Source organism: Globicephala melas, chromosome 10, assembly GCF_963455315.2.
Source record: "Globicephala melas chromosome 10, mGloMel1.2, whole genome shotgun sequence".
NCBI classification, from domain to species: Eukaryota; Metazoa; Chordata; class Mammalia; order Artiodactyla; family Delphinidae; genus Globicephala; species Globicephala melas.
In genome coordinates, this window is record NC_083323.1 from 62,978,670 (window position 1) to 63,002,772 (window position 24,103).

The 24,103-nt window shown below is 57.3% G+C and overlaps 2 protein-coding genes across 11 annotated transcripts in view; one reads left to right on the forward strand and one right to left on the reverse strand.

Annotated features, from left to right (window-relative positions):
- On the forward strand, positions 1-10,051 carry MCRS1 (microspherule protein 1). 7 transcript variants are annotated; one of them, XM_060305614.1, is made up of 16 exons: positions 13-193; positions 416-614; positions 1,265-1,705; positions 1,893-2,031; positions 2,397-2,535; positions 3,149-3,307; positions 3,458-3,567; positions 4,480-4,588; positions 4,863-5,001; positions 7,880-7,955; positions 8,312-8,340; positions 8,459-8,551; positions 8,754-8,836; positions 9,032-9,119; positions 9,367-9,494; positions 9,616-10,051. In XM_060305614.1, the coding sequence occupies exons 4-16, from the start codon at positions 1,922-1,924 to the stop codon at positions 9,700-9,702; spliced, it is 1,350 nt and encodes a 449-aa protein (XP_060161597.1). In that variant the 5' UTR covers positions 13-193; positions 416-614; positions 1,265-1,705; positions 1,893-1,921; the 3' UTR covers positions 9,703-10,051. The 7 variants fall into 7 exon arrangements, 6 of the variants coding, with proteins under 6 accessions (XP_030691023.1, XP_060161597.1, XP_060161592.1 ...); XM_060305609.1 differs by having other exon boundaries at positions 1,265-1,384; XM_060305611.1 differs by having other exon boundaries at positions 416-481; positions 1,265-1,384.
- Positions 10,045-24,103, reverse strand: part of KCNH3 (potassium voltage-gated channel subfamily H member 3) — a 19,233-nt gene continuing 5,174 nt past the window's right edge. For 3 of the 4 annotated variants that reach the window (XM_030835159.2, XM_060305608.1, XM_030835160.2), the window contains 9 exons: positions 23,848-24,055; positions 19,716-19,997; positions 19,216-19,415; positions 18,480-18,729; positions 13,328-13,545; positions 12,309-12,640; positions 11,825-11,931; positions 11,112-11,188; positions 10,045-11,030 (listed from right to left, as the gene is read on the reverse strand). In XM_030835159.2, the coding sequence (XP_030691019.2) occupies positions 10,434-11,030; positions 11,112-11,188; positions 11,825-11,931; positions 12,309-12,640; positions 13,328-13,545; positions 18,480-18,729; positions 19,216-19,415; positions 19,716-19,997; positions 23,848-24,055 (2,271 nt within the window). In that variant the 3' untranslated portion in view covers positions 10,045-10,433. Of the gene's footprint in view, positions 11,031-11,111; positions 11,189-11,327; positions 11,932-12,308; positions 12,641-13,327; positions 13,546-18,479; positions 18,730-19,215; positions 19,416-19,715; positions 19,998-23,847; positions 24,056-24,103 lie in introns of all 4 variants that reach the window. The other variant, XR_009565324.1, reaches the window with a different exon arrangement.

Below are 24,103 nucleotides of genomic sequence, written 5' to 3' on the forward strand. Positions count from 1 at the left end.
CGTAGACCCGGAAGTAGACGGGCCTCACGGAAGCTGGCTTTGGCCCTGCGGCTGCTGCCGTCGCCGCGGAGAAATTGTTGGAGCTGGCAGCCTAGGAATGGTGAGACCTCGCGGTTCGCCTCTGAGTGTTCTGAGCAGAGTTGGGGATGAAATGGAGTTCTCCAGAGTGCCGCTGGGGACGACACCTCGCCAGGTTTGGGGCCCCGCCCCGGGAGCGCCCCGATAATCTGCGCATGCGTGGGCCGGACCGGGCCAGAATCTGGTCCTAGAAGTTACGCATGCGCAAAGGTGGCATGCCGAAGGTGGGGTGAGAATTGGTCTGGGAGTCACCCTTTCCCCGCCACCGGCCCGTGGGGCTTAAACCAAGGCTGCGAGGGCATCGGGGTTCACTCGGTGCTTTGCTTTTGCGTTGCAGGGCTGACTTCGTCACCACTCCTATCCCGAGCCCGTGAAACAGACCTGGACTAATCCCCTACTGTGGGTGTGCCCTTGGGGGGAGAACGAGGGGTGGAGGGCCGGAGAAGGCAGGCGGCGCTGACCCTGCCCCAGTCTACCCGCGGAATCGGGCCCTTCACCCTCTCCCCAGGTGGCAAGATTCCCAGCCGTATCAAATGGTACGGCGCGAGGAGCGCACCTGGGGGCAGGGCTAGAACGCTGCGCGGAGAGACGCCCTGGTCAGAAGGGGCGGGACTCTCCGAAGCGGCGCGCTCCGCAGAGTCCCTACTACCTGAGTTCTCCGGGCTTAGGCGAGGGCCCCCCCCAGGGTGGTTGATATTTGCTCAGTTCCCAAGCCGCGTTTTTTAGCTTCCACGAGGTACCACCCATTAAATCTTCAGCCAGAGCTTCAGATGAAAAAAGTGAGATGGACTGGTGGGAGTTCAATCTCCGTTTCCTTTTCCCTGCTTTGGGCTGGGAGGGGAGCTGAATGGGCAGCTGACAAAAAGTGAGCCAAGAATCCCTTGTTTCTTGCTAGTTTATAGTCAAGGCCCTTAACCTAGGGGCTATGAGTAGAATTAGAGTGGTTTGTGAACCACTCTAATGTGTACATTTTTCTAGGGTCCATAGCTTTTATCACTGTCTCAGAGATGTCGGTGACCTTCGAAAGACTACTGGTTTATCAGGGTCATATTGGCAGAATATATTGTGTCTCTTCTCCTGGTGTTTTCCCTAGCTTATGGGATCCTGGGGACCTGTTCCAGTATAAGGAGGTGAAGCTGGCCAGTTCGAAACCTGAGCCTCAGGGAGCCTCATTTCTCCTTTGCAGAATCTCTTCTCAGCCTCTAAGCTCACCTGGTCAGAATCCTTGGATGAACCTGTGGGACCCTTCCTTCTAGCCCTGTGGTTTGGAACCAGTGGCTTTGGGACTGTGAGAGGATGGACAAAGGTAGTATGAGGCCGGGCCAGCTCCCCAAACGCTCAGGCGCCAAGCATCTGCTGATTCCACCCCGTGCCTGGCACGTGTGTCTTTCGGTCCTGGCTGGGCATTGCCACCTCCCCCTGGGCCAGCACCACCCACGTACCTCTCAGCAGAGGCCACAGTTGACTGACTTGCTGTTGAGCTGACGCTCTTTGGCATGGCTGCATTTTGATGGCAGAGGGAGCAGTTATGCCCAGAGCCCGGTGTGTCGGCATCACCAGTCTGACCTGAGCACCATGTGCTGCACGACATGACACGTGGCACCGGGAGAACTGCCCAGCGTGGAAGGTCTGGGCCCAGATGGGATCTGGATGGCCAAGGAACTTCCACCTTAAAACTTCAAGTGTCAGGGAAGCAGGGGAGGGACCAAGAGGGCTGGTAGGGGAAGGGGGGCTGAGGAGGGTTCCCATGTGCAGAGGCTCAGGGCTCTGCTAGGCATTTAGGAGGCCTGGGTTCACCACTTCTCTTCTTCTAGATTCTCAGGGGCTGCTAGATTCATCCCTGATGGCATCAGGCACTGCCAGCCGCTCAGAGGATGAGGAGTCACTGGCAGGGCAGAAGCGGGCCTCCTCACAGGCTTTGGGCACCATCCCTAAACGGAGAAGCTCCTCCAGGTACTAGGATTTGAAGGGCCAGAGGCTGAGACTGCTGCATGCCTTCACCCCTGTTGGGAATGGCTCCCTGAGCCCCTCTGGAGCCCAACTGTTGGCAGACTCTTGTGCTTTTCCTGTCCCTACTAAGTCCCTCCCAATGAGACTGAGAGCAAGGGAGGGAGATCTTAGGTTTTGGACAGGAAATCTTTGTGGTACAGTACACTGTCATCTCAGGGGTGGAGCATAGCAGTTCCATGCCCCATCCACTGAGCCAGAGCAGTTAGCATCCTGCCTGCTGGGAACCTGCTCTACTTTGGGGGCTGGGTGTGTGTGAGTGGGTACCGGGGATGGGGCACAGAGCGTTCACTGGGTAGGACTATTCTCAGGTTCATCAAGAGAAAGAAGTTTGACGATGAGCTGGTGGAGAGCAGCCTGGCTAAGTCCTCTACCCGGGCAAAGGGGGCCAGTGGGGTGGAACCAGGGCGCTGTTCGGGGAGTGAACCCTCCTCCAGTGAGAAGAAGAAGGTAAGGATTGGGAGACGTGGGGAATGGAGAGGGGTGGGGGCCAGTGCCAGATTTTGTGTTTCCCCACAACCTTTGCCAGCTGGCAAGAGCCCTGCAGAGGAGGCTTGTGAGAGGATCAAGCTGCCCCGGCCCACCTCAGATGCCTCCCTCCTGGGAGCCCATCTCTCGCTACTCCGCTTTTCTTGCTGCGCCCATCACCACCCTGTCAGTGCATCCTGTGTCACATTCTGTGTGGGAGGCACAGAGCATGCATCTATTCTGGGAGCAGACAGCCTGTTCCGAGCATTGCTGGCTGTAAAAATAACCCCCAGGTGGCATTGCTCTGGCCCCAGACACTGTACCAGCAAGAGTGTTTTCCTGGTATCCTCCCCACCCACCCTCCATGCTGGGGTTGGGGGGCGCCACCAGCAAAAAGAAGACCCCATATGGTCAAGGACTGTGTAGAAGTACTTTGATGGGGGCGGGAAGGGGGAGGGATGGGCACTGGAAAGCTAGGCCCCCTGCCTGTGGCTTGTTGTTGGGTGGGGCTGGAGCTGCCACACAGTGTGCGAAGCTCTAGGCCTGAAGCCCTAGCTGCCCTGATGAGCTCACTCTGCTCCTGCCCTCTGCCCAGGTGTCCAAGGCCCCCAATACCCCTGTGCCGCCGAGCCCAGCCCCAGCCCCTGGACTCACCAAACGTGTGAAGAAGAGCAAACAGCCACTCCAGGTGACCAAGGATCTGGGCCGCTGGAAGCCTGCGGACGACCTCCTGCTCATCAATGCCGTGTTGCAGGTAGTGCTTCCCACCACAGGGGTTGTGTTTGCCTTCTCCCCACAGCCTCCAGTTCCCAGCCCCCCATCTAGCCCGGCAGTGTCCTGTAGGTGGCCCGGGAGGGTTCTTCCCAGCTCTGAGGCTGGAGCAAACCACTCTGGGGCCTTGCAGACCAATGACCTGACATCTGTCCACCTGGGCGTGAAGTTCAGCTGCCGCTTCACCCTGCGGGAAGTCCAGGAGCGCTGGTACGCCCTGCTCTACGATCCTGTCATCTCCAAGTGAGTGGGCTGGCCCCAGCAGCGGCGCGGTACTGGGGACACCAGAATTTGGCTCCTGAACAGAAAGAATTGTACAGGGGAGGGGCCTGGGAGGCAGGGCTCCTTGGGGTCTTGTATCTTCTGAGATGATACTGGAGACCTGCCAGGCTTCAGGGGGAAGCTGCTTCCTGATACCAACCCTGCTAATCCAGGCTGGATGTCAAGGAAGTAGCATGAGAGAAAACACCACATGAGCGCCAGGAGCCCTGTTCTACCACCGTGTGCTTTGTGGTTTGGGGCGGTCACCTCCCAGCCTTCCCACACTGACCTCCCACAGTTTCTTCCTCCAGAAGAAGGAGTTGGAACAGAAGAGCACCAGGGCCTCTTCCAGCTCCAACAGTCCAAATACACCTATGCACACACACAACACACACACTTCCTTCTCAGTCACTTCATTTGATATCATCAGAATTCAGTCGAATGCTTAACACCCATCTTCTACTCCACAGCCCTTGTCACCACTTAAGCTATAGCCACAGCCCTGATATACCAGGAAATGGACAGGGCACAGCTTGGGAAAGAGGAGGTGGCTAGTGGGTGGCAGCTTTGGCCAAGTATGGAGAAAGTTCTTGGGGCAGGAGCAGCAGCTGGTCTCAGGATCTCCCTCCGGACTGGCCTGTAGGCAGCTGTGCCCTTGAGCCTCTTCACGGGGTTGAACACAGGAAGCTGAGTTTTCTGAGTTGCCTGTTGATGTTTTCGGCAGACGCACGAGGTCACAGGTCCTGTGCTAAAGCCTTGGGCTCTTCCTGTAGAGGGCCTGGATCTTTGAGTTCTGGATCTCAGAGGCCTGCAGGCTTTGGAGAAGTAGGAACCCCAGATTGCTTGACACCCTTCCTTCAACCCTGCCCTGCCCTCTATCTCCCTCCTGCCCAGGCTGGCCTGCCAGGCCATGAGACAGCTGCACCCAGAGGCCATTGCCGCCATCCAGAGCAAGGCCCTGTTTAGCAAGGCCGAAGAGCAGCTGCTGAGCAAAGTGGGATCGGTAAGGCTGAGGGCTGGTAATGCCGAGGGGCAGGGCAGGAGCCGGCTAACCTGGAAAACTGACTGCGGGGAGGCTCCACTGCTTGTAGACGCACGTACACCTGCAGGGCCTTTGTGGACCGGGTCCTCAGGGAGAGCCAAGCCTGGCTTCCTGGGCGGCAGTAGCTATCACTTTTTCCACCTCCTTCTGGGGACTGGGGCAGGGGGCACGGATGGTACAGCAGAGACAGGAGCAAGGAAACCCAGATGCCCAGAGTGTGCTTCTTGCCCTCCAGACCAGCCAGCCCACCTTGGAGACCTTCCAGGACCTGCTGCACAGACACCCTGATGCCTTCTACCTGGCCCGTACTGCCAAGGCTCTGCAGGCCCATTGGCAGCTCATGAAGCAGTATTACCTGTTGGAGGACCAGACAGGTAACTGGGCCCAGGAGCTGGCAGAGTGAGGGTGCGTGTATGTGAGTGTGAAGGGGGCTGGACACAGCTGCCCTCAGGTGCCCTGTAACAGATCCCTCCGTGGCCCCCAGTGTCTTGTTCGTCTCTCTTTGCAGCAAAAACCACTTCCTTCCAGAGGGAGGGAGAGTGGCTGGAATGGTCTTAGGATCATGGTGAGGGTAGCCAAAATTGCCTAGAATCCTGAACAAAAAGACTAAATGGCAGAGTTGTCTCCCACTTCTTGACTTCTTTGGTTTTTTTGACATGTTTTACCATTACATAAATAATAGTATATTCTTCACAAGTAACATTCAAACATGAGTAAAATGTGAAAGTCCCTTCACCGCTCACCTGTCCCCTTTTCCCACCCACTTTCTCTAAGGATTTCTGCCTCTTCCCTCTCTCCACACTCCGTCTCACTGCCTCTCCTTCCACCAAGCATTTGTGCTGTGGGGCTGTCTTCAGGCCATTCCCAAATCCCTACAGGGACTTTAACCCAGGCCGCCTGTCTTTCTCCTTTCCCAAGGGCCAGAAAGCTTCCTCTCTTCCCTCACCAGCAAAACTCTCACTCTCCTAATAACAGATACTAGGAAAGCAGTCTGATTAACCTGCAGGAAGCTCTTCAGTTAGATTTGGGTTTCAGGGTCAGACTTTCACAGTCCAAGCACACTTTACTTCCTAAAGATTATTGCACGTTGGCTACTATGTAGTTGTTCATACTGTTCTGAAAATGAAGCTTCAGTTCTGCCTGTCACCTTACTCGCTAGGCCCTGCAGCTTCTGGATAATAAAAGATTCCTACCAGAGGATTTTAGGAAATCTTGTCAGGGGAGGCCCCATCTTTCCTTCCTGAGGATCTCTGCAATTTAGTGCCCAGTGGGCAGCCGTCTTTATTCCAGATATCTGCTGCTGCCTCAGGCTCAGCTATCACTGACCTCCTGCAGAGAGAACAGACACTGGATAAAGTTTATTTTTGCTGCTGTTGCTAGCTCCTTTGTCACTATTTTAAAAGTTGCCATGTGTATATTTGTTTTTTTGTTTGTTTGTTTTTAACAAGTTTATTTTATTTTTGGCTGCATTGGGTCTTCATTGCTGCGCGCGGGCTTTCTCTAGTTGTGGTGAGCGGGGGCTACTCTCCATTGCAGTGCGTGGGCTTCTTGTTGCGGTGGCTTCTCTTGTTGCGGAGCACGGGCTGTAGGCACGCAGGCTTCAGTAGTTGTGGCACGCAGGCTCAGTAGTTGTGGCGCCCGGGCTTAATTGCTCCGCAGCATGTGGTATCTTCCTGGACCAGGGCTCGAACCCACGTCCCCTGCATTGGCAGGCGGGTTCTTAACCACTGCGCCGCCAGGGAAGCCCCTATTGTGTATATTTGTTAACGTAAAGGTATAATATTTCTCTTCAAGGGTCGTCTTATGTGGATATTTGATTTCTCCTTTGCTATTTCATGCTTGGAGTCCCTAGGAACAGGGAGTATACACTGCTTACCTATCAAGTCAGCTGAATACTAGGTTGGTAGGATTCAGGCAGTTCTGGCAGGGTGACTGCCCCAACCCCATCTCCCCACAGTCTGAACTAAGGTGGAGGGTGGTGGTGGTGGAGCATTTGTGGCTCCTATGCAGCCCCCCTCACTTCCCTGGCAGTGATGATACCTCAGGGGTTGTCAGACTCCTCAACCAGCAGTCTCACTAGCTAGTCGGAGCTGCTGCTGAGCAGATGCTGCAGCCCTGGGAACAACTGACACTAAGGCAGGAGTTCTCAGATTTGGGGACCCCAATCGCTTTTACATTTTGACCAGAAAAGAACTGAAAAACTTTCATAAAACAATATTTATCCTGAATACATCTGATGGATTCTGATATTATTGCATTCCATTTCTTTCTTTTTTTTTTTTTTTGGAAAAAAGTGAATTTCATGACCTGTTAACGTGTCATGACCTACAATTTGAAAACACTGGCTTAAGGCTCCCTTCTGACACATCCTGAGTGAGACTTGACAGGCACGTGCCTCTCAGCCCTTTGCCGAATGTGGCAGAAAATGTTTGGGAGCATGTGATGTGGTAGAAGAGGCAGTTTGGATTTGCAATCAGGAAAGCAGGCCTTGATTCCTGGCTGTGTCCTGAACTAGTCACATAGCTTAACCCTTCCTCCTGTATCTGTTTTCTCATCTGTAACGTGCAGCTAATAGTAATGCCTTCCCTATGTAGTTCAAGGCTTTGTAAGTGAGAACTCTTCGCACACTGAAAAGAGCGTGCAAAGGTCAACTTTTTTTTTTTTTTAATTATTTTATTTTTATTTATTTTTGGCTGCGTTGGGTCTTTGTTGCTGCACACGGGCTTTCTCTAGTTGCGGCAAGCGGGGGCTACTCTTCATTGAAGTGCACGGGCTTCTCATTGCAGTGGCTTCTCTTGTTGCAGAGCATGGGCTCTAGGCGTGCGGGCTTCAGTAGTTGTGGAGCGCAGGCTGTAGAGCACAGGCTCAGTAGTTGTGGCACACGGGCTTAGTTGCTCCGCGGCATGTGGGATCTTCCCGGACTAGGATTCGAACCCGTGTCCCCTGCGTTGGCCGGCGGATTCTTAACTACTGCGCCACCAGGGAAGCACCAAAGGTTAATTTTAATTCCCTTCCCTTTCTAGAACCACCTCTGCCCCCCAGCAAACCCCAGGAATGCTTTGTGCCAAAGTAGCGTGCAGTCTGATCTGCATGCATGCTGTTACCTGTATCAGGTTAACTTTTGTTGATTCCAGCACGAGACCGTCCCCATGGGCTGTCTTTACAGTTTGTCCTCTTAGTTCATTTGTCTGCTCAGCAGCTTGCGGTTGAGTAGGAGCATTGGCGCTGACCCTCCCTCTGTCCTTCGTTCAGTGCAGCCGCTGCCCAAGGGGGACCAAGTGCTGAATTTCTCCGACGCAGAGGACTTGATTGATGACAGTAAGCTCAAGTGAGTGGCTGGGGCCACAGGCAGGGCACAGAGAGCTGAGTGTCTCCCCAGGACAGAGCTCCCTGTGCTGCCTGGCCCTGCCTCTCCTGCTGCGGGGAACGGAGCCCAGCCCAGGCTCGGCCTGGAGCTCCAGTTGTAGCTGTTAGTCTCCCTGCTAAGCGCCCTCCCCAGCCCCCCACCCCCGTTGTATCTTACCCCCACCCCAGGGAGAGAAGCTAGGCTAAGGCCAGAGGAGCAGCCCACGGGACCACTGGGCTGAGGGACTGAGGGATCCTACTGAGCCCAGTAGCACCTAATGGTGATGGCGGGTGAGCTCAAATTGGAGTCTGATTCATCCTTCCCTTCTCGCCCCCCAGGGAAATGCGAGATGAAGTCCTAGAACATGGTGAGTGTGCCCTGGTAGGGACAGTGAGGGGGTGGGAGCTCCTGCTGGAACAGAGAAAAACAGTACAAGGTGCTGGTTACCTCAGAGTGTCCTTCATTACCACCCCACCTCACCCCAGAGCTGACAGTGGCTGACCGGCGCCAGAAACGAGAGATTCGGCAGCTGGAACAGGAGCTGCATAAGTGGCAGGTGCTAGTAGATAGCATCACAGGTGAGGAGGCCGGGGGACCAGCAGGGTCATGCTCCAAATCCCTTCGCCCCTCCCTGCGCCCCCTTGGCTGCTTAGCTGGGTTCACCCTCGTTTCCCAGACCTCTGGCTCCTTTCCCTTAGTGGATCTTGCCCCGGCTCCCTGCCTTCCATGCTGTGGCTCTTAAGAGTGGGCTCCTCTCTGACATGAGCTGCTCTCCCCCAGGCATGAGCTCTCCGGACTTTGACAACCAGACCCTGGCAGTGCTGCGGGGCCGCATGGTGCGGTACCTGATGCGCTCGAGAGAGGTGAGGCCGGCCCAGCCCTCGCTGTCCTCATCCCCATCCCCACCCCTACCTCCCCCTTCCTAGGTTCCCCTCCTCCGTCGATCTTCCCCTCACTGCCCTTTCTATGTCTGGTCCCTGATTTCTCATCTTTCCTGGGCCTGTGTGGACTCCTCCCCATTCCTCAGGTTCCAGCCCTCACCTGCCCCATTTCCCCAGATCACCCTAGGCAGAGCAACCAAGGATAACCAGATTGACGTGGACCTGTCTCTGGAGGGTCCGGCCTGGAAGATCTCCCGGAAGCAAGGTACCAGCGGGAAGCAGTGTGAGGATGTTGCTCCCAGCCTCTCGCTGCCCTCCAGCCCTGGGGCTTGGTCTCCGTGGGAACCTCAGGGACTGGGTGGGGCTGAGGAGCTGGCATTTTAAGATCTCTAACTTGGGAGTTCTGGGTGCCTTCTAGCGGCCCCAGGAAGCAGAGGGAACATGGGGGTTTCAGGCCCTCTTCTGGCCTTGCCCCCATCCCATCATACCCCCGTCCCTCTCTATTCCCATAGGTGTCATCAAGCTGAAGAACAACGGTGATTTCTTCATTGCCAACGAGGGCCGGCGGCCCATCTACATCGATGGACGACCTGTGCTGTGTGGCTCCAAATGGCGCCTTAGCAACAACTCCGTGGTGGAGGTGAGCTGGGGGGAGGTGGAAAGGCCGGGATGAGCCCCATGGTGTGGTGAGGCAGTGTGTGGGCCTGCCCCGGCCCCCAGTCTCACCTCCGCCCTCAGCCACCCTTCTCTCCCGCCCGCAGATCGCCAGCCTGCGATTCGTCTTCCTCATCAACCAGGACCTCATTGCCCTTATTCGGGCCGAGGCTGCCAAGATCACACCACAGTGAGAAGTGGTGGCAGGACCCATGGGCTCTCTCTGGCCTCAGTACCCCTGCCCTCCCAGACCCCTGGAGCTGGCAACTCAGGCTCCTGGAAAAACCAGAGGGGGCTGCGGGAGACTCAGCTCCTGGCCCCTTGATCTGAGCCTCTGCGGGAGGGCGGGGCTGGCCCTGGGGAAGCCCCTAGAGGCTGGGCCCCTCAGGCTGCCTTAGTGCCAGAGCCCCTCGCCTTCTCTCTCTGTGGAGGCCCCCACCCTCTCCCCCAGACGCCCACCTTTGCTCCGTGTCTCCAGCTGGTTAGCTTCAGACTTTCCCTTTATTATTTTTCTTTTGTAAATACAAAGCACTGAGTTCCCAAGTAGTTTCTTTTATTATTTTTTTTAATATAAAAAATGTGGGGACAGGTGAGGCAGGGGCACATGCAGGGGATAGCAGAACCCCTCCTTGGCCTCAGGCCACTGTCCCCCAGCCTGCAGAGGGAGATGAGACGTCAGAGGAGCAGGCTGAGGTGAGGAAGGGCCCCAGGAGTAGGAGCCCAAAGATTCCTAGCCTGGGGCCTGCGGCTGAAGAAGTTCTAGCCCTCCCTGTGAGAATCCGGGGCCAGGCCCTTGTTTGTTTGCTCTCAAGCTCCCTGCCCTGAGCCAGCGGGCAGCACGGAGTCCCGGGGTGGCTGCCACCCTTCCTCCACCCTGAAGCTGGGCAGATGGCAGCATGTCTGGCAGCAGCTTTGGGGCTGGCGGTCAGACCCCTGTGCCTTCTTCCTGGGTCCACTGGACTGTGCCAGAGCCGTGGCAGCCAATCAGCACCATCTCCAGGCTTTGGGGTTCCCAGGGCAAGGCCAGGCCCCCTGCCCCTGGCGGCGGCTCTCCGGTACTGGCAGCCTCGGCCTGGTTCATGGGCTCCGGGGGCCCAGTCCTAGCCCCTTCCTCAGGAGGCGGTGGGCCTGGGGTGCTGGGCTCGGGGCAGAGTTCTCCTGAGCCTGGGGGCTCTGAGTCAGAGGTGGAGGTCCAGAAAGCTGTGGCTTGAGGCCAGGGGGAGCTCTGAGACGCCGGGGGGCCCCAGGGCCAGGGTGCCACGAGGGGAGGGGGCCCTGGACGAGGGTGGGGCCGGGTCCCACTCAAGACAGAGCCAGCTGGGGGCTGCAGGCAGTAGGAGGATGTCCCAGTGTCCACACACAGAGGCTGCAGGAGCCCAGAGGCGCTGGCCGGGCAGGGCCCCTCTCCTGACGCCCGAGGGGATGGGCCCTCCCCATGGGGTGCCAGGATGAGCTGCACAGCCTGGCGAAGGGACTGCAGCCCCTCCCGCATCTGCAGCACCTGCTCAGACAGCTCCATCACCTGCAGGGAAGGGAGGAGGGTGTGGTCAGTGGGGTGGGGACCTCACAACAGCAGGCGCCCCCACCCTTGCCCCTCACCCACCGCCTGCCGAAGCTTGTCCAGCATGTCTGTGTTCCTCACCTCGCTGGGCCCAAGGGGGACAGTGAGCAGGCTGTTCTCTGTGGACAGTAGGGTGGGGTTACCAGGCAGGGCTGGTGAATGAAGACAGCGTGGGGTCCAGGCCTCCGCCCGCTTAGCGCAGACCACACTGGCCTGGCCAGGCCTGCTGCCGCCAGGAACAGCCACTTACAGCCTTACCTGAGTTGCTGAATTCTGTGCAAACCGCCAGGGGACCTCGGGCACACTGGCTTGTGCTTCTCCCTCAGGAAGCTGCCTTTGTGCCTGTCTCTTGTTCTGTCCTCCAGGCAAGGGGACACTACCTGGGCCGCCTGGCCTGCCCAGGGGCCACTTCCAACTCTGCTTCCCCAGTCCTGTATCCCCCCCCAGTGGGCCAGACACGGTGCTGAGGGTTTCAGCACCATTATCTCATTTAACATGCACAACCACCTTTTTACAGATGGGAAGCTGGGGTGAGAACCGAGGTCACACAGAGATCTGGCAGCAGAGATCTCACCAAGCTCCATTCCAGCTACCTTCCAACACCAAGGTGCTGGTCTTACCCACTGCCCTGCCCAAACCATGCAGGTGGGTGAGGGCAAGAGGGCACCCAAAGTCTGTGCCCTGCCACTTTCTCAGAGGCTCCCAGGGCAAAGAGGCTGCCCTGCCAACTTCCCCCCGGACCCGGGCCCCAGTACCTGGTCCGGGAGAGGGGCTGCTGCTACATTCTGGGCCAGACCGCCTCACCCGGAAAGAGAACTTGGGCTGGTCAGAGCCACAGCCGTCCTCAATGCCATCTACTACCCTGTGGACACAGAACAACAAATCAGTTGACAGACAGCCACTGCAGTGTTTCATGGGACAAGATGCCCCACTGTCCGCAGAGGCTGCAGAGGCTTGGAGCTGGGCCGGGGACTTGGGGCCCCAAGCGAAGGGTAACACGTGGTCCCTCCCTCTAGGAGCTCGCAGTTTCACTAGGGATTCAAACTTGAATGAGGTGAAACAGCAAGAGAGTTCTGAGCAGTGCGTGGCATGAATGGTGGAACGGGGGCAGCAGGGAGGAGGAGGAGTCAAGGAAGGCTTCTTGGAGGAGGCTGGAGGGACAGATGGGCATCCAGGGCAGGGGTGTGCCTGGCCGGGGCCCCAGCCCTATCACTGCAGCTCTGCCCAGAGTTCGCTCACCTGGGGCTCAGATCTGGGGGTACATTCCATGGCACAGAGGGCAGCCGCAGCCCCTCTAAGCTCTGAGGGTGAGCAGAGGGGCCGGCCTCAGCCTGCAAAGCTCCTGCCCTGCCCGGCCGCCCTCTGCCACCCAGCGGGGGCCGGGGTGCCGGTCGTCGTGGTGATAGCAGCTTGGCGGCCGAGGAGGATGAGGTGCAGCTGGGGGACAGCAGGGGGCTGGAGGGCTCATCAGCTGGGGCTGGCGAGGCTGCGGGGCCCTGCTCCCCGTCTGTCTCCTTCTCCTCCAGTGTGGACATGAGGGTGTTGTCGCCGCTCAGGGAGCTGGTGTCCACCTGAGGATAGTGGGGGACAGGGAATCATCATGGGGAGCTCCCGCTATGTCCCACTCACCACCCCCCCGACCTGGTCTCATCGCCCTAGACAGGAGGAGCTGTTTTTGTTAAACAGGATGCCCAGTGTCTCCCACCTCCCAAGGAAGAGACTCGGCAAGGGAACGGGGTGCTTTTCTGCTGCCACCACAAAGCCACCAAGCCCCGGAGGCGTTTGCTGTCCCTCAAAATGCTAGCCAAGTGTGGACACGCTGTCCCTCTACTTGGTCCCTGAGGCTAACTGAACTATCCAGGAGGACCTGGTACCAAAAACCGGTTTGGAATTAGTAAGATAAGGCAGGAAAATTCAAAAGCCCCTCAGAGCAGTCCTGTGTCACTGTGAAGAAGCAGGGGGCACTGCAGGGCTCTCTGCAGAGGCGGCCTGGAGACTAGTGTGCGGCCTGCCTGGCCCCGACCCATGGGCACCACCCCTCATCTGTGACCTCACAGCCTCCTTGTCTGGTACCGCTGGACTCGCGGGCCGTCTCATGGGCCGGCAGAGCTGGGAGTGGCGGCGGAGCAGAGCTGGGCTGGGCTCTAAAGGACAGTGTGAGAGTGTGAAGGGGCAGCAGAGCGTAGAGCCCCACCACCACCACGTGCGGGGTGCTCACACGGCACTCCCACAAACCCCTTCTCTGCCCGCACCCTCACCTCTGCGGGGCCTCCGCCAGCACCCAGGTTGTAGCTGAGCTCCCCTCGGAGGCCCCTGCTGAAGCGGGGGGCGAACTCGGGGTACAGCGCGAGGCTCTCGTGCAGGCCAGCCAGCTGCAGACACTGCAGGACGCAGTACGTCAGCCCCTTCACATCGGCGTTGGCCTTGACCACCTGCTCACGCCGGGGCAGCTCACAGCCAATCAGATCGCCCTTCCCTGGGAAGAGGAAGCAGAGGTCAGCAAGTCCTGCCCCTCAGCCACCCGAGCCGAGGTGGGGGTTGAGTGGGGCCTCTCCAGCCAGGACAAGTGGGGAGTAGCGGGGCCCGGGCCCTGGCTGACCCCTGCTGCCTGCCTCACTGGCTCCTCAGACAGGCTCGGGGTGAAGAGCACTGTGACCCAGGTGCTCAGGCACATTTGGGATCAAAGCACTGTGCTGAAACAACCCAAATTTCAGATCTGAGACACCAGTTCTAGTGATTCCCAGGTTGCCTGTGGATCAGAATCCTCCGGGAAAGTTAAACCAACCAGACTCCCCGGGGCCCATCACTACCTACAGAACCATAATATCTACTGGAGACCCCACAATTGTTAAGCCCTGCAGGTGACTCAGGTAGAGCGTGTCCAGGAACCAGTATGTGGAACCAGCAAGTTAGTGCTGTGTGGCACAGTGAAAAAGGCAGGGGGCCGCGTTATTTCACCGCCCTGAGCCCTGGTGCCTCATCTATATGAGAGATCCTGCATTGAACTGAGTCTGTGGTGCTTTCGCGATCTTACCAGAAGGTGTCAATGGAGGGTTTTCCCACCACCCGGCTGAGACTGCCACCTGGCTGACAGCGATTGTAAAATGGCATCAACTCGAGTCCGCATCCTAATCTCAGAGATGTTAAATTGTGGGGAAAAAATGTGTGACTTAGAATCGATGAAATAGGATGTCTCCAATCAGGGACATGGTGATAAGCCAGTGTAGGTAACGTGCCTGACACATAGATGGCCAATCAAAGTTCATTTCCTTCCCTTCCCTCCCGAAAAGAGTCCCCTATCGATCATTCCCAAGAGGTATGGCATGCCACCAGGGCTTGGGCAGAGCACTCACGGCCCTCACAAGGCAGCTCAACCCACGGCCAGACATTTCACGAGATTAGACAGCGTTTCCTCATCCTTAAGGAAAACGATGGCTCGCTGCCACCCCCGCTGTGGGCTGCCTCACGCTGCCAGCAGAACTCACTGAGCTTAAAGGCCTCCTCTAAATGTTCATGGACTTTTGCTCAAATTTAAGTGCAGAACGCATCGTCGTTAAATCTTATTTTCTTGGTTTCAGGCCATCCTTCTGGTTCCTTCGGAGAGCTGTTTGCATCTCAGTGTGATCATCTGATGAATGAGCTCTCTGTCCTCACGTGTGTCATCTGGAAATAGGATAAGTATGTATTTCTTGTCTTCATCCAAGAGGGGAGATAAAAACGAGAAATAGGACAGGACCGAGGACGGAGTTCCATACCACTGGTCTCAGGGACCAGAGCCTGCCCTCCAGGCTGGCCTCTCAGACACAGCCTCCAGCTCAGCTCCTCAAGGCCTGTAAGGTCCTCCCTGCACCGTCGCCCAGCTCACCTCTCTTCGTCCTGCCTCTTTCCTCCCCAACTAACTTTGCACACTTAGCTGTTAGTTCATACACAGAGGTAAGGGCCAGAAATGACACTGCTAGATGTGCCGTGAGCCTTAGCTGCAAGGAGCAGGCAGGAAGCACCTGGATGTTCAACTAAGGAGGCAGGTGGGGGATGGGGTGAAGGCAAAGCAGAAAACCAGGCCATGATGAGGGCTGGGGAACCAGGCATCCACCAGGGCATCCAGAGGGGCCACGTCAACAGAGGAAACAGTTCATCCGGAACATGTGGGTAGGGACAGGATGGATCAAAGGTGGCTTAGGTCCCAGTGCTGGGGAATTCTGGAGGCAAAGGCCACGGCACAGGCGGTGGCCACCCGTGAAGCTGTCTTAATACCGAACGTGGATATTCTGAGACCTGGTGCCTGGCATCAGAGAAGAGAGATTCTTTCAGGACCCATGCCAGCTCCCAGCCACGCTGCTTCCTCAGCTCCCAGCTGAAAACCATCTGCTTAATAATCCACTAGACAATCTTGCTTTGGAGTGACCAGTCTGCCACTGTCAAAATCTGCCTTTTTGCCCTTCTGAATCTCTCCAGTTCCCCATCATTTCTCAAGGACTGCCAGCCATATGTGAGTGGCCATAACTCCGTTTGTTCAGAGTCCTGGCATTAACTCCACGTAGGGCGAGAAGTCAAACTCATGAACGACACCTCTCTCAGCTCGCATGGTATTTCTTTCTTCTGTTTCCTGTTGGAAGACCATCCTCCTCAAGGAAGAGAGGATGGACACACAGTCGCTGCTGGGCGTGTGGTCTTGCTGGTTCTCCAGGTTAATGACAGGCTTCAGCCCCTCCAGGCGTCAGCTGTCCCCACAGGGAGTCTGCAAGTGCTGCTGCCTGAGGATTTGGCTGTGGTCCTGGCGCCTTCCATCAGTGTGTGAGGCCCTCCGTGACCCACGCAGATCACAGCATCCCCACCCTCTGGGGTCCCTGCTGAAAGCCTCCCACAGCCCCGGAGCCTGCAGCCCCGTGTTGCCCACTACCCTGAAATCGCGCCCTTTCTGCGGGATGAGTCTCCCCAGAGCAGAGCGCCTAAGAACACAGTGTTAAGAAGCCTGAGGTTTAGAGTTAGCAGACCAGGTTCTAGCCTTAGCCTGCCTGTTCATTAACCTCTTGGAGCCTCAGTTCCCTTCTATGCAAAATGGAATAGCGATCATTCCTCCGCACTGGGTTTTGTGAGGTTTGTGTGAGTTGAAGCATGTAAGGGCCGGGACACAGGGCTGACCCCGCTGCGGGACCCCTGGGGCCAGCATTATTATCATGTCAGTTCTGAAACTGCAATCTCCCCTTCCTTGTCTAGGGAATTGATCCCTCATCTTCACCTCTTTCTTTTGCCAAGAAGGGAAGTGTATTCAGAGTCTGAGCTCTGCTGTCACCCATCGCAACCCTGGGCTTGTTCGAGGACCTTCCCTAGGAAAGTAGCATCTTCCCTCTTGGGCCTGGCCGGGGTGGGCGGGGGGGAGGTTGCAGTGAATAAGCATGGCGTTCACACACACCTCCGGTCAGTTAATCTTCAACAAAGGAGGCAAGAATTTACAATGGGAAAAAGACAATCTTTTCAGCAAGGGATGTTGGGAAAGTTGGACAGCCTCATGTAAATTAGAACACACCCTCTCACCATACACAAAAATAAACTCAAAACGGCTCAAAAACTTAAACATAAGAGATTACACCATAAAACCCCTAGAAGGGGACATTGGCAAAACATTCTCTGATATAAATCGTATCAATGTTCTCTTAGATCAGTCTCCGAAGGCAATAGAAATAAAAGCAAAAATAAACGAATGGACTAATCAAATACTAGCTTTTGCATAGCAAAGGAAACCATAAACAAAGTGAAAAGACAACCTATGGAATGGGAGAAAATATTTGCAAACGATGCAACCGACAAGGGCTTAATTCCCAAAATATACAAACAGCTCATACAACTCAACAACAAAATAACAAACAATCCAATCGAAAAAGAACCAAACAGACATTTCTCCAAAGAAGACATACAGGTGGCCAAGAGGCACATGAAAAGATGCTCAACATCGCTAATTATTAGAGAAATGCAAACCAAAATTTCAATGAGGTACCATGTCACACCGGTCAGAATGGCCATCATTAAAAAGTCTACAAATAACAAATGCTGGAGAGGGTGTGGAGAAAAGGGAACCCTCCTATACTGTCGGTGGGAATGCAAGTTGGTGCAGCCACTGTGGAAAACAGAATGGAGGTTCCTCAAAAAACTAAAAAGGGAGTTGCCGTATGATCCAGCAATCCCACTCCTGGGCATATATCCAGACAAAACTCTAATTCAAAAAGATATAAGCACCCCTATGTTCACAGCAGCAGTATGTACAATAGCCAAGACATGGAAACAACCTAAATGCTCATCGACAGACAAATGGATAAAGAAGATGTGGTATATATATATATATATATATAATGGAATACTACTTGGCCATAAAAAAGAATGAAATAATTCCATTTGCAGCAACGTGGGTAGAACTAGAGATTATCATACTAAGTGAAGTCAGTCAGACAGAGAAAGACAAATACCACGTGTTATCACTTATATGTGGAATCTAAAATATGACACACATGAACATACCTACAAAACAGAAACAGACTCACAGGCATAGAGAACAGACTTGTGGTTGCCAAGGGGGAGGGGGGTGGGGGAGGGTTGGATTGTGAGTTTGGGGTTAGCAGATGCAAACTATTATACATAGAATGGATACACAACAAGTCCTGCTGTATAACAAAGGGAACTATATTAAATATTCTGTGATAAACCAGAATGGAAAAGAATATAAAAAAAGAACATATATATATATGTATAACTGAATCACTTTGCCGCACAGCAGAAATTAACACAGCGTTGTAAATCGACTCTACTTCAATAAATTTAAAAAAAAAAAAAAAAAAAAAAAAAGGGCTTCCCTGGCGGCGCAGTGGTTGAGAGTCCGCCTGCCGATGCAGGGGACACGGGTTCGTGCCCCGGTCTGGGAAGATCCCACATGCCGCGGAGCGGCTGGGCCTGTGAGCCATGGCCGCTGAGCCTGCGCGTCCGGAGCCTGTGCTCCGCAACGGGAGAGGCCGCAGCAGTGAGAGGCCCGCGTACCGCCAATAAAAAAAAAAAAAAAATGGCGTCCATGCCTCCCTTTCTCCCGCCTGAACACTCTTTCCAGCACTTTCCTCCTTAGCATTTGATTTTCCTCCTTGACAGGAAGTGCTCCCCTCCGTCCCCTCACAGACCGAAGGCTGGTCCTTCGCTCAGTCTGGCCTACAGCACCCGTGAGATTGAGTTCACCTTGTGTTGCCGCCTTGTGGTCACTGGGTCCGCTCTGAGCTTTGCCCAGGGCTCCATGGCTACTCCTGACCCCACCCTGGCTGTTTCTCCCTGGTGGCCTTGCCTGCGTCTTCTCTCCGCGTTTTCTGCAGACGGGGCCCTGGTTCCACCCGCCTCCCCGCAAGCCCTGGCGTCCTCCGTCCCACCCTCACAAACCTAGGATGGCGAGCACGGTGCCGCCCTTGAGCACCTCCATGGAGCCGGAGCAGACGAAGTAGAGGGCCTGGAGGGCGTCGCCTTGGTGGATGAGATACTCGCCAGGCGTGCAAAAGGCGGGCCGCAGGGCCAGGGACAGCGCCCGCAGGCAGCCGCGGCTCGCCGCCTCAAACAGGGGCAGCTGCAGGACCTCCTTGTGAAGGTGCATGGCAATGTCTGCGCGGAGCTCGTCCGGGAGGCTCTGCAACAGCTGCGGGTGGGATCAGGTGCCGAAGGTTAGGGTGGAGAGTGGGAGGCAGCCTCCCGCCAGCCCTTTCCACCCCGAGGGCCTCAGAGCAAGGGCAGGCGTGGGAGGGGCCTTGATTCCCCCCTCCCCCCACTCGCTCAGCATCCAGCTCCACACAGGGTCCAATCAGTGAGGGGGGCCGCCTCTGCCTCCCTCTCAATCACTTTATCCTCCCCGCCCCCCATGGGCAGCCCTGCTTTCCCCCTCCCGGCCTTAGACCTGGCCGGCAGTGAGCAGGGCCTCTAGACCTAGCGAGCGTGGAGACGGGCCTCCGAGCCGGCCCGGCTGCCTTCTGCTCCATGCCGCTGGCCGCCCAGGACAGAGCGGAGGCAGGGGGGTCAGAATTCTGCATCTCTTGCCCTCCAGCCCGCTGCTCCTGGGACTCTAGGCCGAGCGCACACTCCTTGAAGGAGCAAAGGCAGGAAGGGCCGGCCCTGGAGGCCTGCGCACCTCGGTGGTGTCGATACCGTTGTTCACCGCCCAGGTCGCCTGGAAGTACTCGAGCATGCGCTGCTTGAGGGGCTTGGGGATGCGGTGGATGCGGATGTAGTCGCGCAGGTCGCGGGTGCGGCTGTGGTACAGAAAGCGGCGGGCGTACATGCGCTGGATGATGGCCGTCACGTTCCCAAACACCACCGCGTGCATCAGGGCTGGGGAGGGTGGCGAGAGGGGTCACCTCCAGGACCAGCCTGGCCCGGCCGGACACCGTGCGGGACACATCTGTCCTCCCCACCCGCAGCCCCGCGCTGGGCAAGGCCCCCGGCCGCTGTGTGGGGTGGAGTCCTGCGGCCAGGTGGGCTCTCCTGGCCCTGGGCTCGGGTTCCTTGGGGCCCCTAGGCGGAAGCACCTCTGGGAAGGACCTCGGGGCCCTGTGGGAGGTGGGGAGGGAGGGGTGGCCCAGGGCATGAGTCGGGGAGAGGGCCCTGGACTGGGAACGGGGCAGGCCTCACCGCCGATGAGCATGGTGCAGATGGAGAAGATCTTCTCCGTGTCCGTGTTGGCAGACACGTTGCCGAAGCCCACGCTGGTGAGGCTGCTGAGTGCGAAGTAGAGGGAGGTGATGTAGGCGCTGCGCAGTGAGGGCCCGCCCAGGAGCTCGGGCCCCGTCCTGTTGGCCTCGCTGCCGCTGCTGCTACAGTTGTCACTCTGGCCAGAGCTGTTCCCTATAGCTGGGCTCCGGCCCACCAGGTAGTAGGGGGTCTCCAGTCGGCGGGCCAGCTCCTGCAGCCAGCCTGGGGAGGGGGCAGGACAGCACTGCTGCACTGCGGGCGCAGGTGTGCCTGCTGGTACCCCCGGGGGGGGACACACATGGCTGCAAATCCACCCCCCACGGCTTCCTGCCATGTCCGTCCCTCCTCTGCCAGCCCGGCGTGCCCCTGTGCACCCCCTCCCCCCTCCCCAAGACAAGCACACGAGGTCGAGACTGTCATCTCCCCAGACGGTGTCTCTGGGTGCCGAGGCTGGAGTGAGGAGCTCTACACCCTCCTCCCTGTGCTGGCGCTAATCCCGGGGCGGTGGGCCCAGCTGGAGGGGGCAGAGGGACTGGGGGGTTCATTGCACCAGCCACAGCCTCATCCGCAGGGCCGCCTCCTCTGCCTTGTCCTCCCAGACTCCTCTTGCTTTTTCTCTGAGCTCCGGAAAGCCGCCCCCGATTCAGCCTCATCCCCCCCACCCCACAACCACACACACCACCCAACCTCATGCACGCGTTCTCGGGCACACCGACGTGGACGTGTGCACACACCAGTAAGGCTACAGACGCAGTCGAGAGAACAAGGACACACGTGTGTGAGCACAGTCCCAGGAGCACAGCCACGGCCTGTGCACACTTGGGAGAGACAAGGGTACGCGGGCGCTTGCACACTGACACCCAGGTAGGAGAGGGACACACCTGCATGGACACAAGCACACAGGTGAGTGCACTCAGAGGCCACAGACAGGCAGGCCACCGCCGTGCACACAGCTCTCTACACGCAGACACAAGCCAGCCTGGGACACTGAGAGGAGAATAAAGATCGCCCCAGTCTCATCAACCCCCCATTCTCTGGTCTGGCCTTGGAGGAGGTGGGGCTGCGTACTGGGGTCTCTCAGGAGCCCACAGCCGCCCAGAGTTACTCAGCCCAGCTGGAGGGCTGTGGGAATTCTAGGGTGTTAGATGGGGGTTCCCAGGGTCCACAGAGGTCCCAGGGGTCCTGGCAGAGCTGGGGGCCATGGGGAGCAAGGGAGAGAGAGCAGATCTAGCATAGAAGTCCAGAGGGTGGGCTCAGGATCACAGGCTGCGGTGGGACCCACCTCTCCACGCGCCCCTCCCCAGCTCCCTACTCCACACTCACCCTAACATCGCACATGCTGCTGCTCTCTGTGGCCCTCACACCCCTCCTCCCACCACACACCCATTTATTCAGCAATCTCACACGTGTGCCAGGAGCCGGGGGACCCCCAGAAGCTTACTGCAAAAACGTCTCACAGGTACACAGCACCCGAGGGTCCCGGGATGGGGCTCAAACCCATGTGCTATTGGCTAGAGCTAGAAGGCTTCCCGGAAAAGGGGACACTGGTGGTTTGTCTCAGAGGATGGGTAGTTTTGAGACAAACTGAGAGGGGGTCATTCCTGATCTAGGGAAAGGTGTGGGCTAAACCTAGAGCTGGAGACAAGTACAGGCGAGCAGCTTGGCTTAGCTAGAATGTGGGGTCCGCACTGAGGGAGCAAACTCCAGGCTAAGGAGTTGGGGGGATGTGTAAAGTCCGGAGCCAAGGTGAGGACTCACCCTCCTGTTATTTGAGATGTGCTGTGAGAACGCAAGGAAGTACACAAAACCCTTCAGTCGTTACTTAGTTGGGCCTCTGAGGTGAAGCCGGTAGCTGGGTGAGGAGGGGGCTGGAGGGTGGAGAAGCAGGAGGGTGAGGGCAGGATGCAGAGGGGTCCCTCCTCACTCAGTCTTGGTCATGGGGCATTGGCAGCCCCTGGAGCTGGTGGCGGGATGGTCCCTCTGCGTGTCGGCTGCAGAGGCCGTTCTGGAGGCTTTCATACTGAGAAATGCTCTGAGCGACCTCCCTCAGTGTTTAGCACACTCTTGAAAATCCAGCCCATCTCCACGGGGCTAATGGGATTCTGGGGCTGGAACTTTATGTCCACACCAGGGCAGTGGAGCAGTAGAACCAAGGCAAGGAGGCAAAGCGAAGGCACCTCCCACCACACAGAGCTGGGCCAACAAGAGACGCCACCCTCACCCATGGACATCCCTCCCGAGGTGGACTTAGGGAGGTCTGGGTGTGGCTCCCACCCAGCTGGGGGGTAGTTTCCCTGGAGAAAGAAGGGGCAGATGATGATGTGAAGGACTTGGGAACTCCCCTAATGTGAACTAGCCCCTCTGGAACTTAGGGTTCAAGGGTGTGATCTGCCCAACAGTCAGCCCGCCCCTTACAAGCCCCATGCTCTCCGTGGAGGGGCTCAGAGCCCCTCTGGGAGCCAAAGGTGTTCTTCATGTCAGCTCAGCAGCCCCTGTGACGTGGTCAGAATGGAGGATCCCCATGCACGCAAGACACTGGGTGTCTGGGCTGTGTGTGGGGAGGGGACTGACCTGGGGATGTGGTGTGTCACCCACGTAGGGGTTGGGGCTCTGCATCACTGTTACCCATCTCCCAGTCCTCTGAGCATGTTCGTCGGGGGCGTCTGACCCCAGAGCCGCCTCCGCCACAGCCTTCCCCTGGGAAGGGCAGGCGCCACGGAGCTGACATACTGCCTGGAACGTGTTGGTTCCTGTGCTCAGCAGCTAGAGCTTTGGGGAATATCCAAGTGGGCCTCTGGGCTACACACCAGTCTCCGTGGGCTTGGCGAGGGAGGGAGGATTAGCGGGAGTCTCCTCGTCCCTGGGAACAGATCAGAGCATGTTTCTAAGGCCAACCTGGACTCCTGGTGACCGACCCCATCAAGAGAAGACAGTCATGGCGGGGGGCGCATCTGAGCAGCTGGGCTCTTGCCCACTGACTGGAAACGGGGGCTAAAGGCCAGTTACGGGGAAGTTGCCAGAGGGCTGGAGGGCATGGGAGGAAGAAGGTGCGTCCAATTTTGGATCTGCGGGCATGGAGAGTTAGACCTTGTTGGAACAGAACGGTCTGGAGACAGAGAGAGAGGATGGAAGTTGAGATGTTCACACCGTGGTGCCAGTGGAATCGCCCAGGAAGAGCAAGGCGGGGGGCCGGGAAAGGAGGAGGCCTCCTCACAGGGCAGAGAGATGGCTGGCAGGGTCAGGTACTACAGGGACTTCAAAGGGATAAGAGTTTGGCCCCAGAAGGTCACTGTGACCTTTAGGGTGACATTTGGGGTTGAGAGGTGGAGGTGGAAGCCCTCCTGGCAGGAGTTAAGACGTGAGTGGGAGGTGAGCAGAGAGAGGAGCTGCGAGAGGGGAGGTGAAATGAGAGTGAAGACGCTGGTGGGACGCAGAGAAAGGCTGCATTTCGGGCTGGGGAAGGGCTGAAGCAGCTGAGAACCATGCTGCCGGAGGTGACAGGAGTGGGCAAGGGGCCTTAGGGGCCAAGATGGTGGGGGATGAGCTTTTGAGAGGGTGGCCGGAAAGCGCCAGGCATCGGAGCAACCCTGGAGAGGTCTTCTGAGAGGGGTGGGGTACCCAGCTGGGCAGGCAGTGGGCGAATGTGAATGTGGCACAAGCTTGACCACGAGGAGGCCATGATGGGTGAATAGACTCCCCCAGGCAGCCCACCAGGCTTCCTCCACAACGTGGGCCTGCAGGAGAGCAGGCCTGCCTCGAGGTGGTGGCTCTGTCACGCTCCCACCTGCACACACACGCGCCAGCCCCCTCATTCTGCTTACAAACACACACCTACTGGCACACATGCCCCTGATACACACCTATGGGCATGTACACATGCAGACTTGCACACATCTCTCTGCTACCTTACATCAGCTCACGGACATCCCCTGCTAGACACACACTTGGACTCACATTTCCCTGACGCACGCACCCTCAAGTGAACAGACTCCTTGAGCACATATGTACACACACACGCACACGCGTGCGCGCACACACACACACGCACACACACAGAGGCAGCCTCCAGTACCGATCTCAGGCAGCTCGGAGGCGCTGCTCTCGATTTCCCGCTGGCCGATGTAGAACCAGATGCAGGCCACCCAGTGGGCGAGCAGGGCGAACACGGCCATGAGCAGGGTCAGCACCACGGCGCTGTACTGCGAGTAGCGGTCCAACCGCGGGAGCAGGCGCAGCAGGCGCAGCAGGCGCAGCGTCTTCAGCAGATGCGCCCCGAAGTACTGAGGTGGGGGGAGGGGGAGGTCACCCCAGGGCCGGCCCCCCCCGTT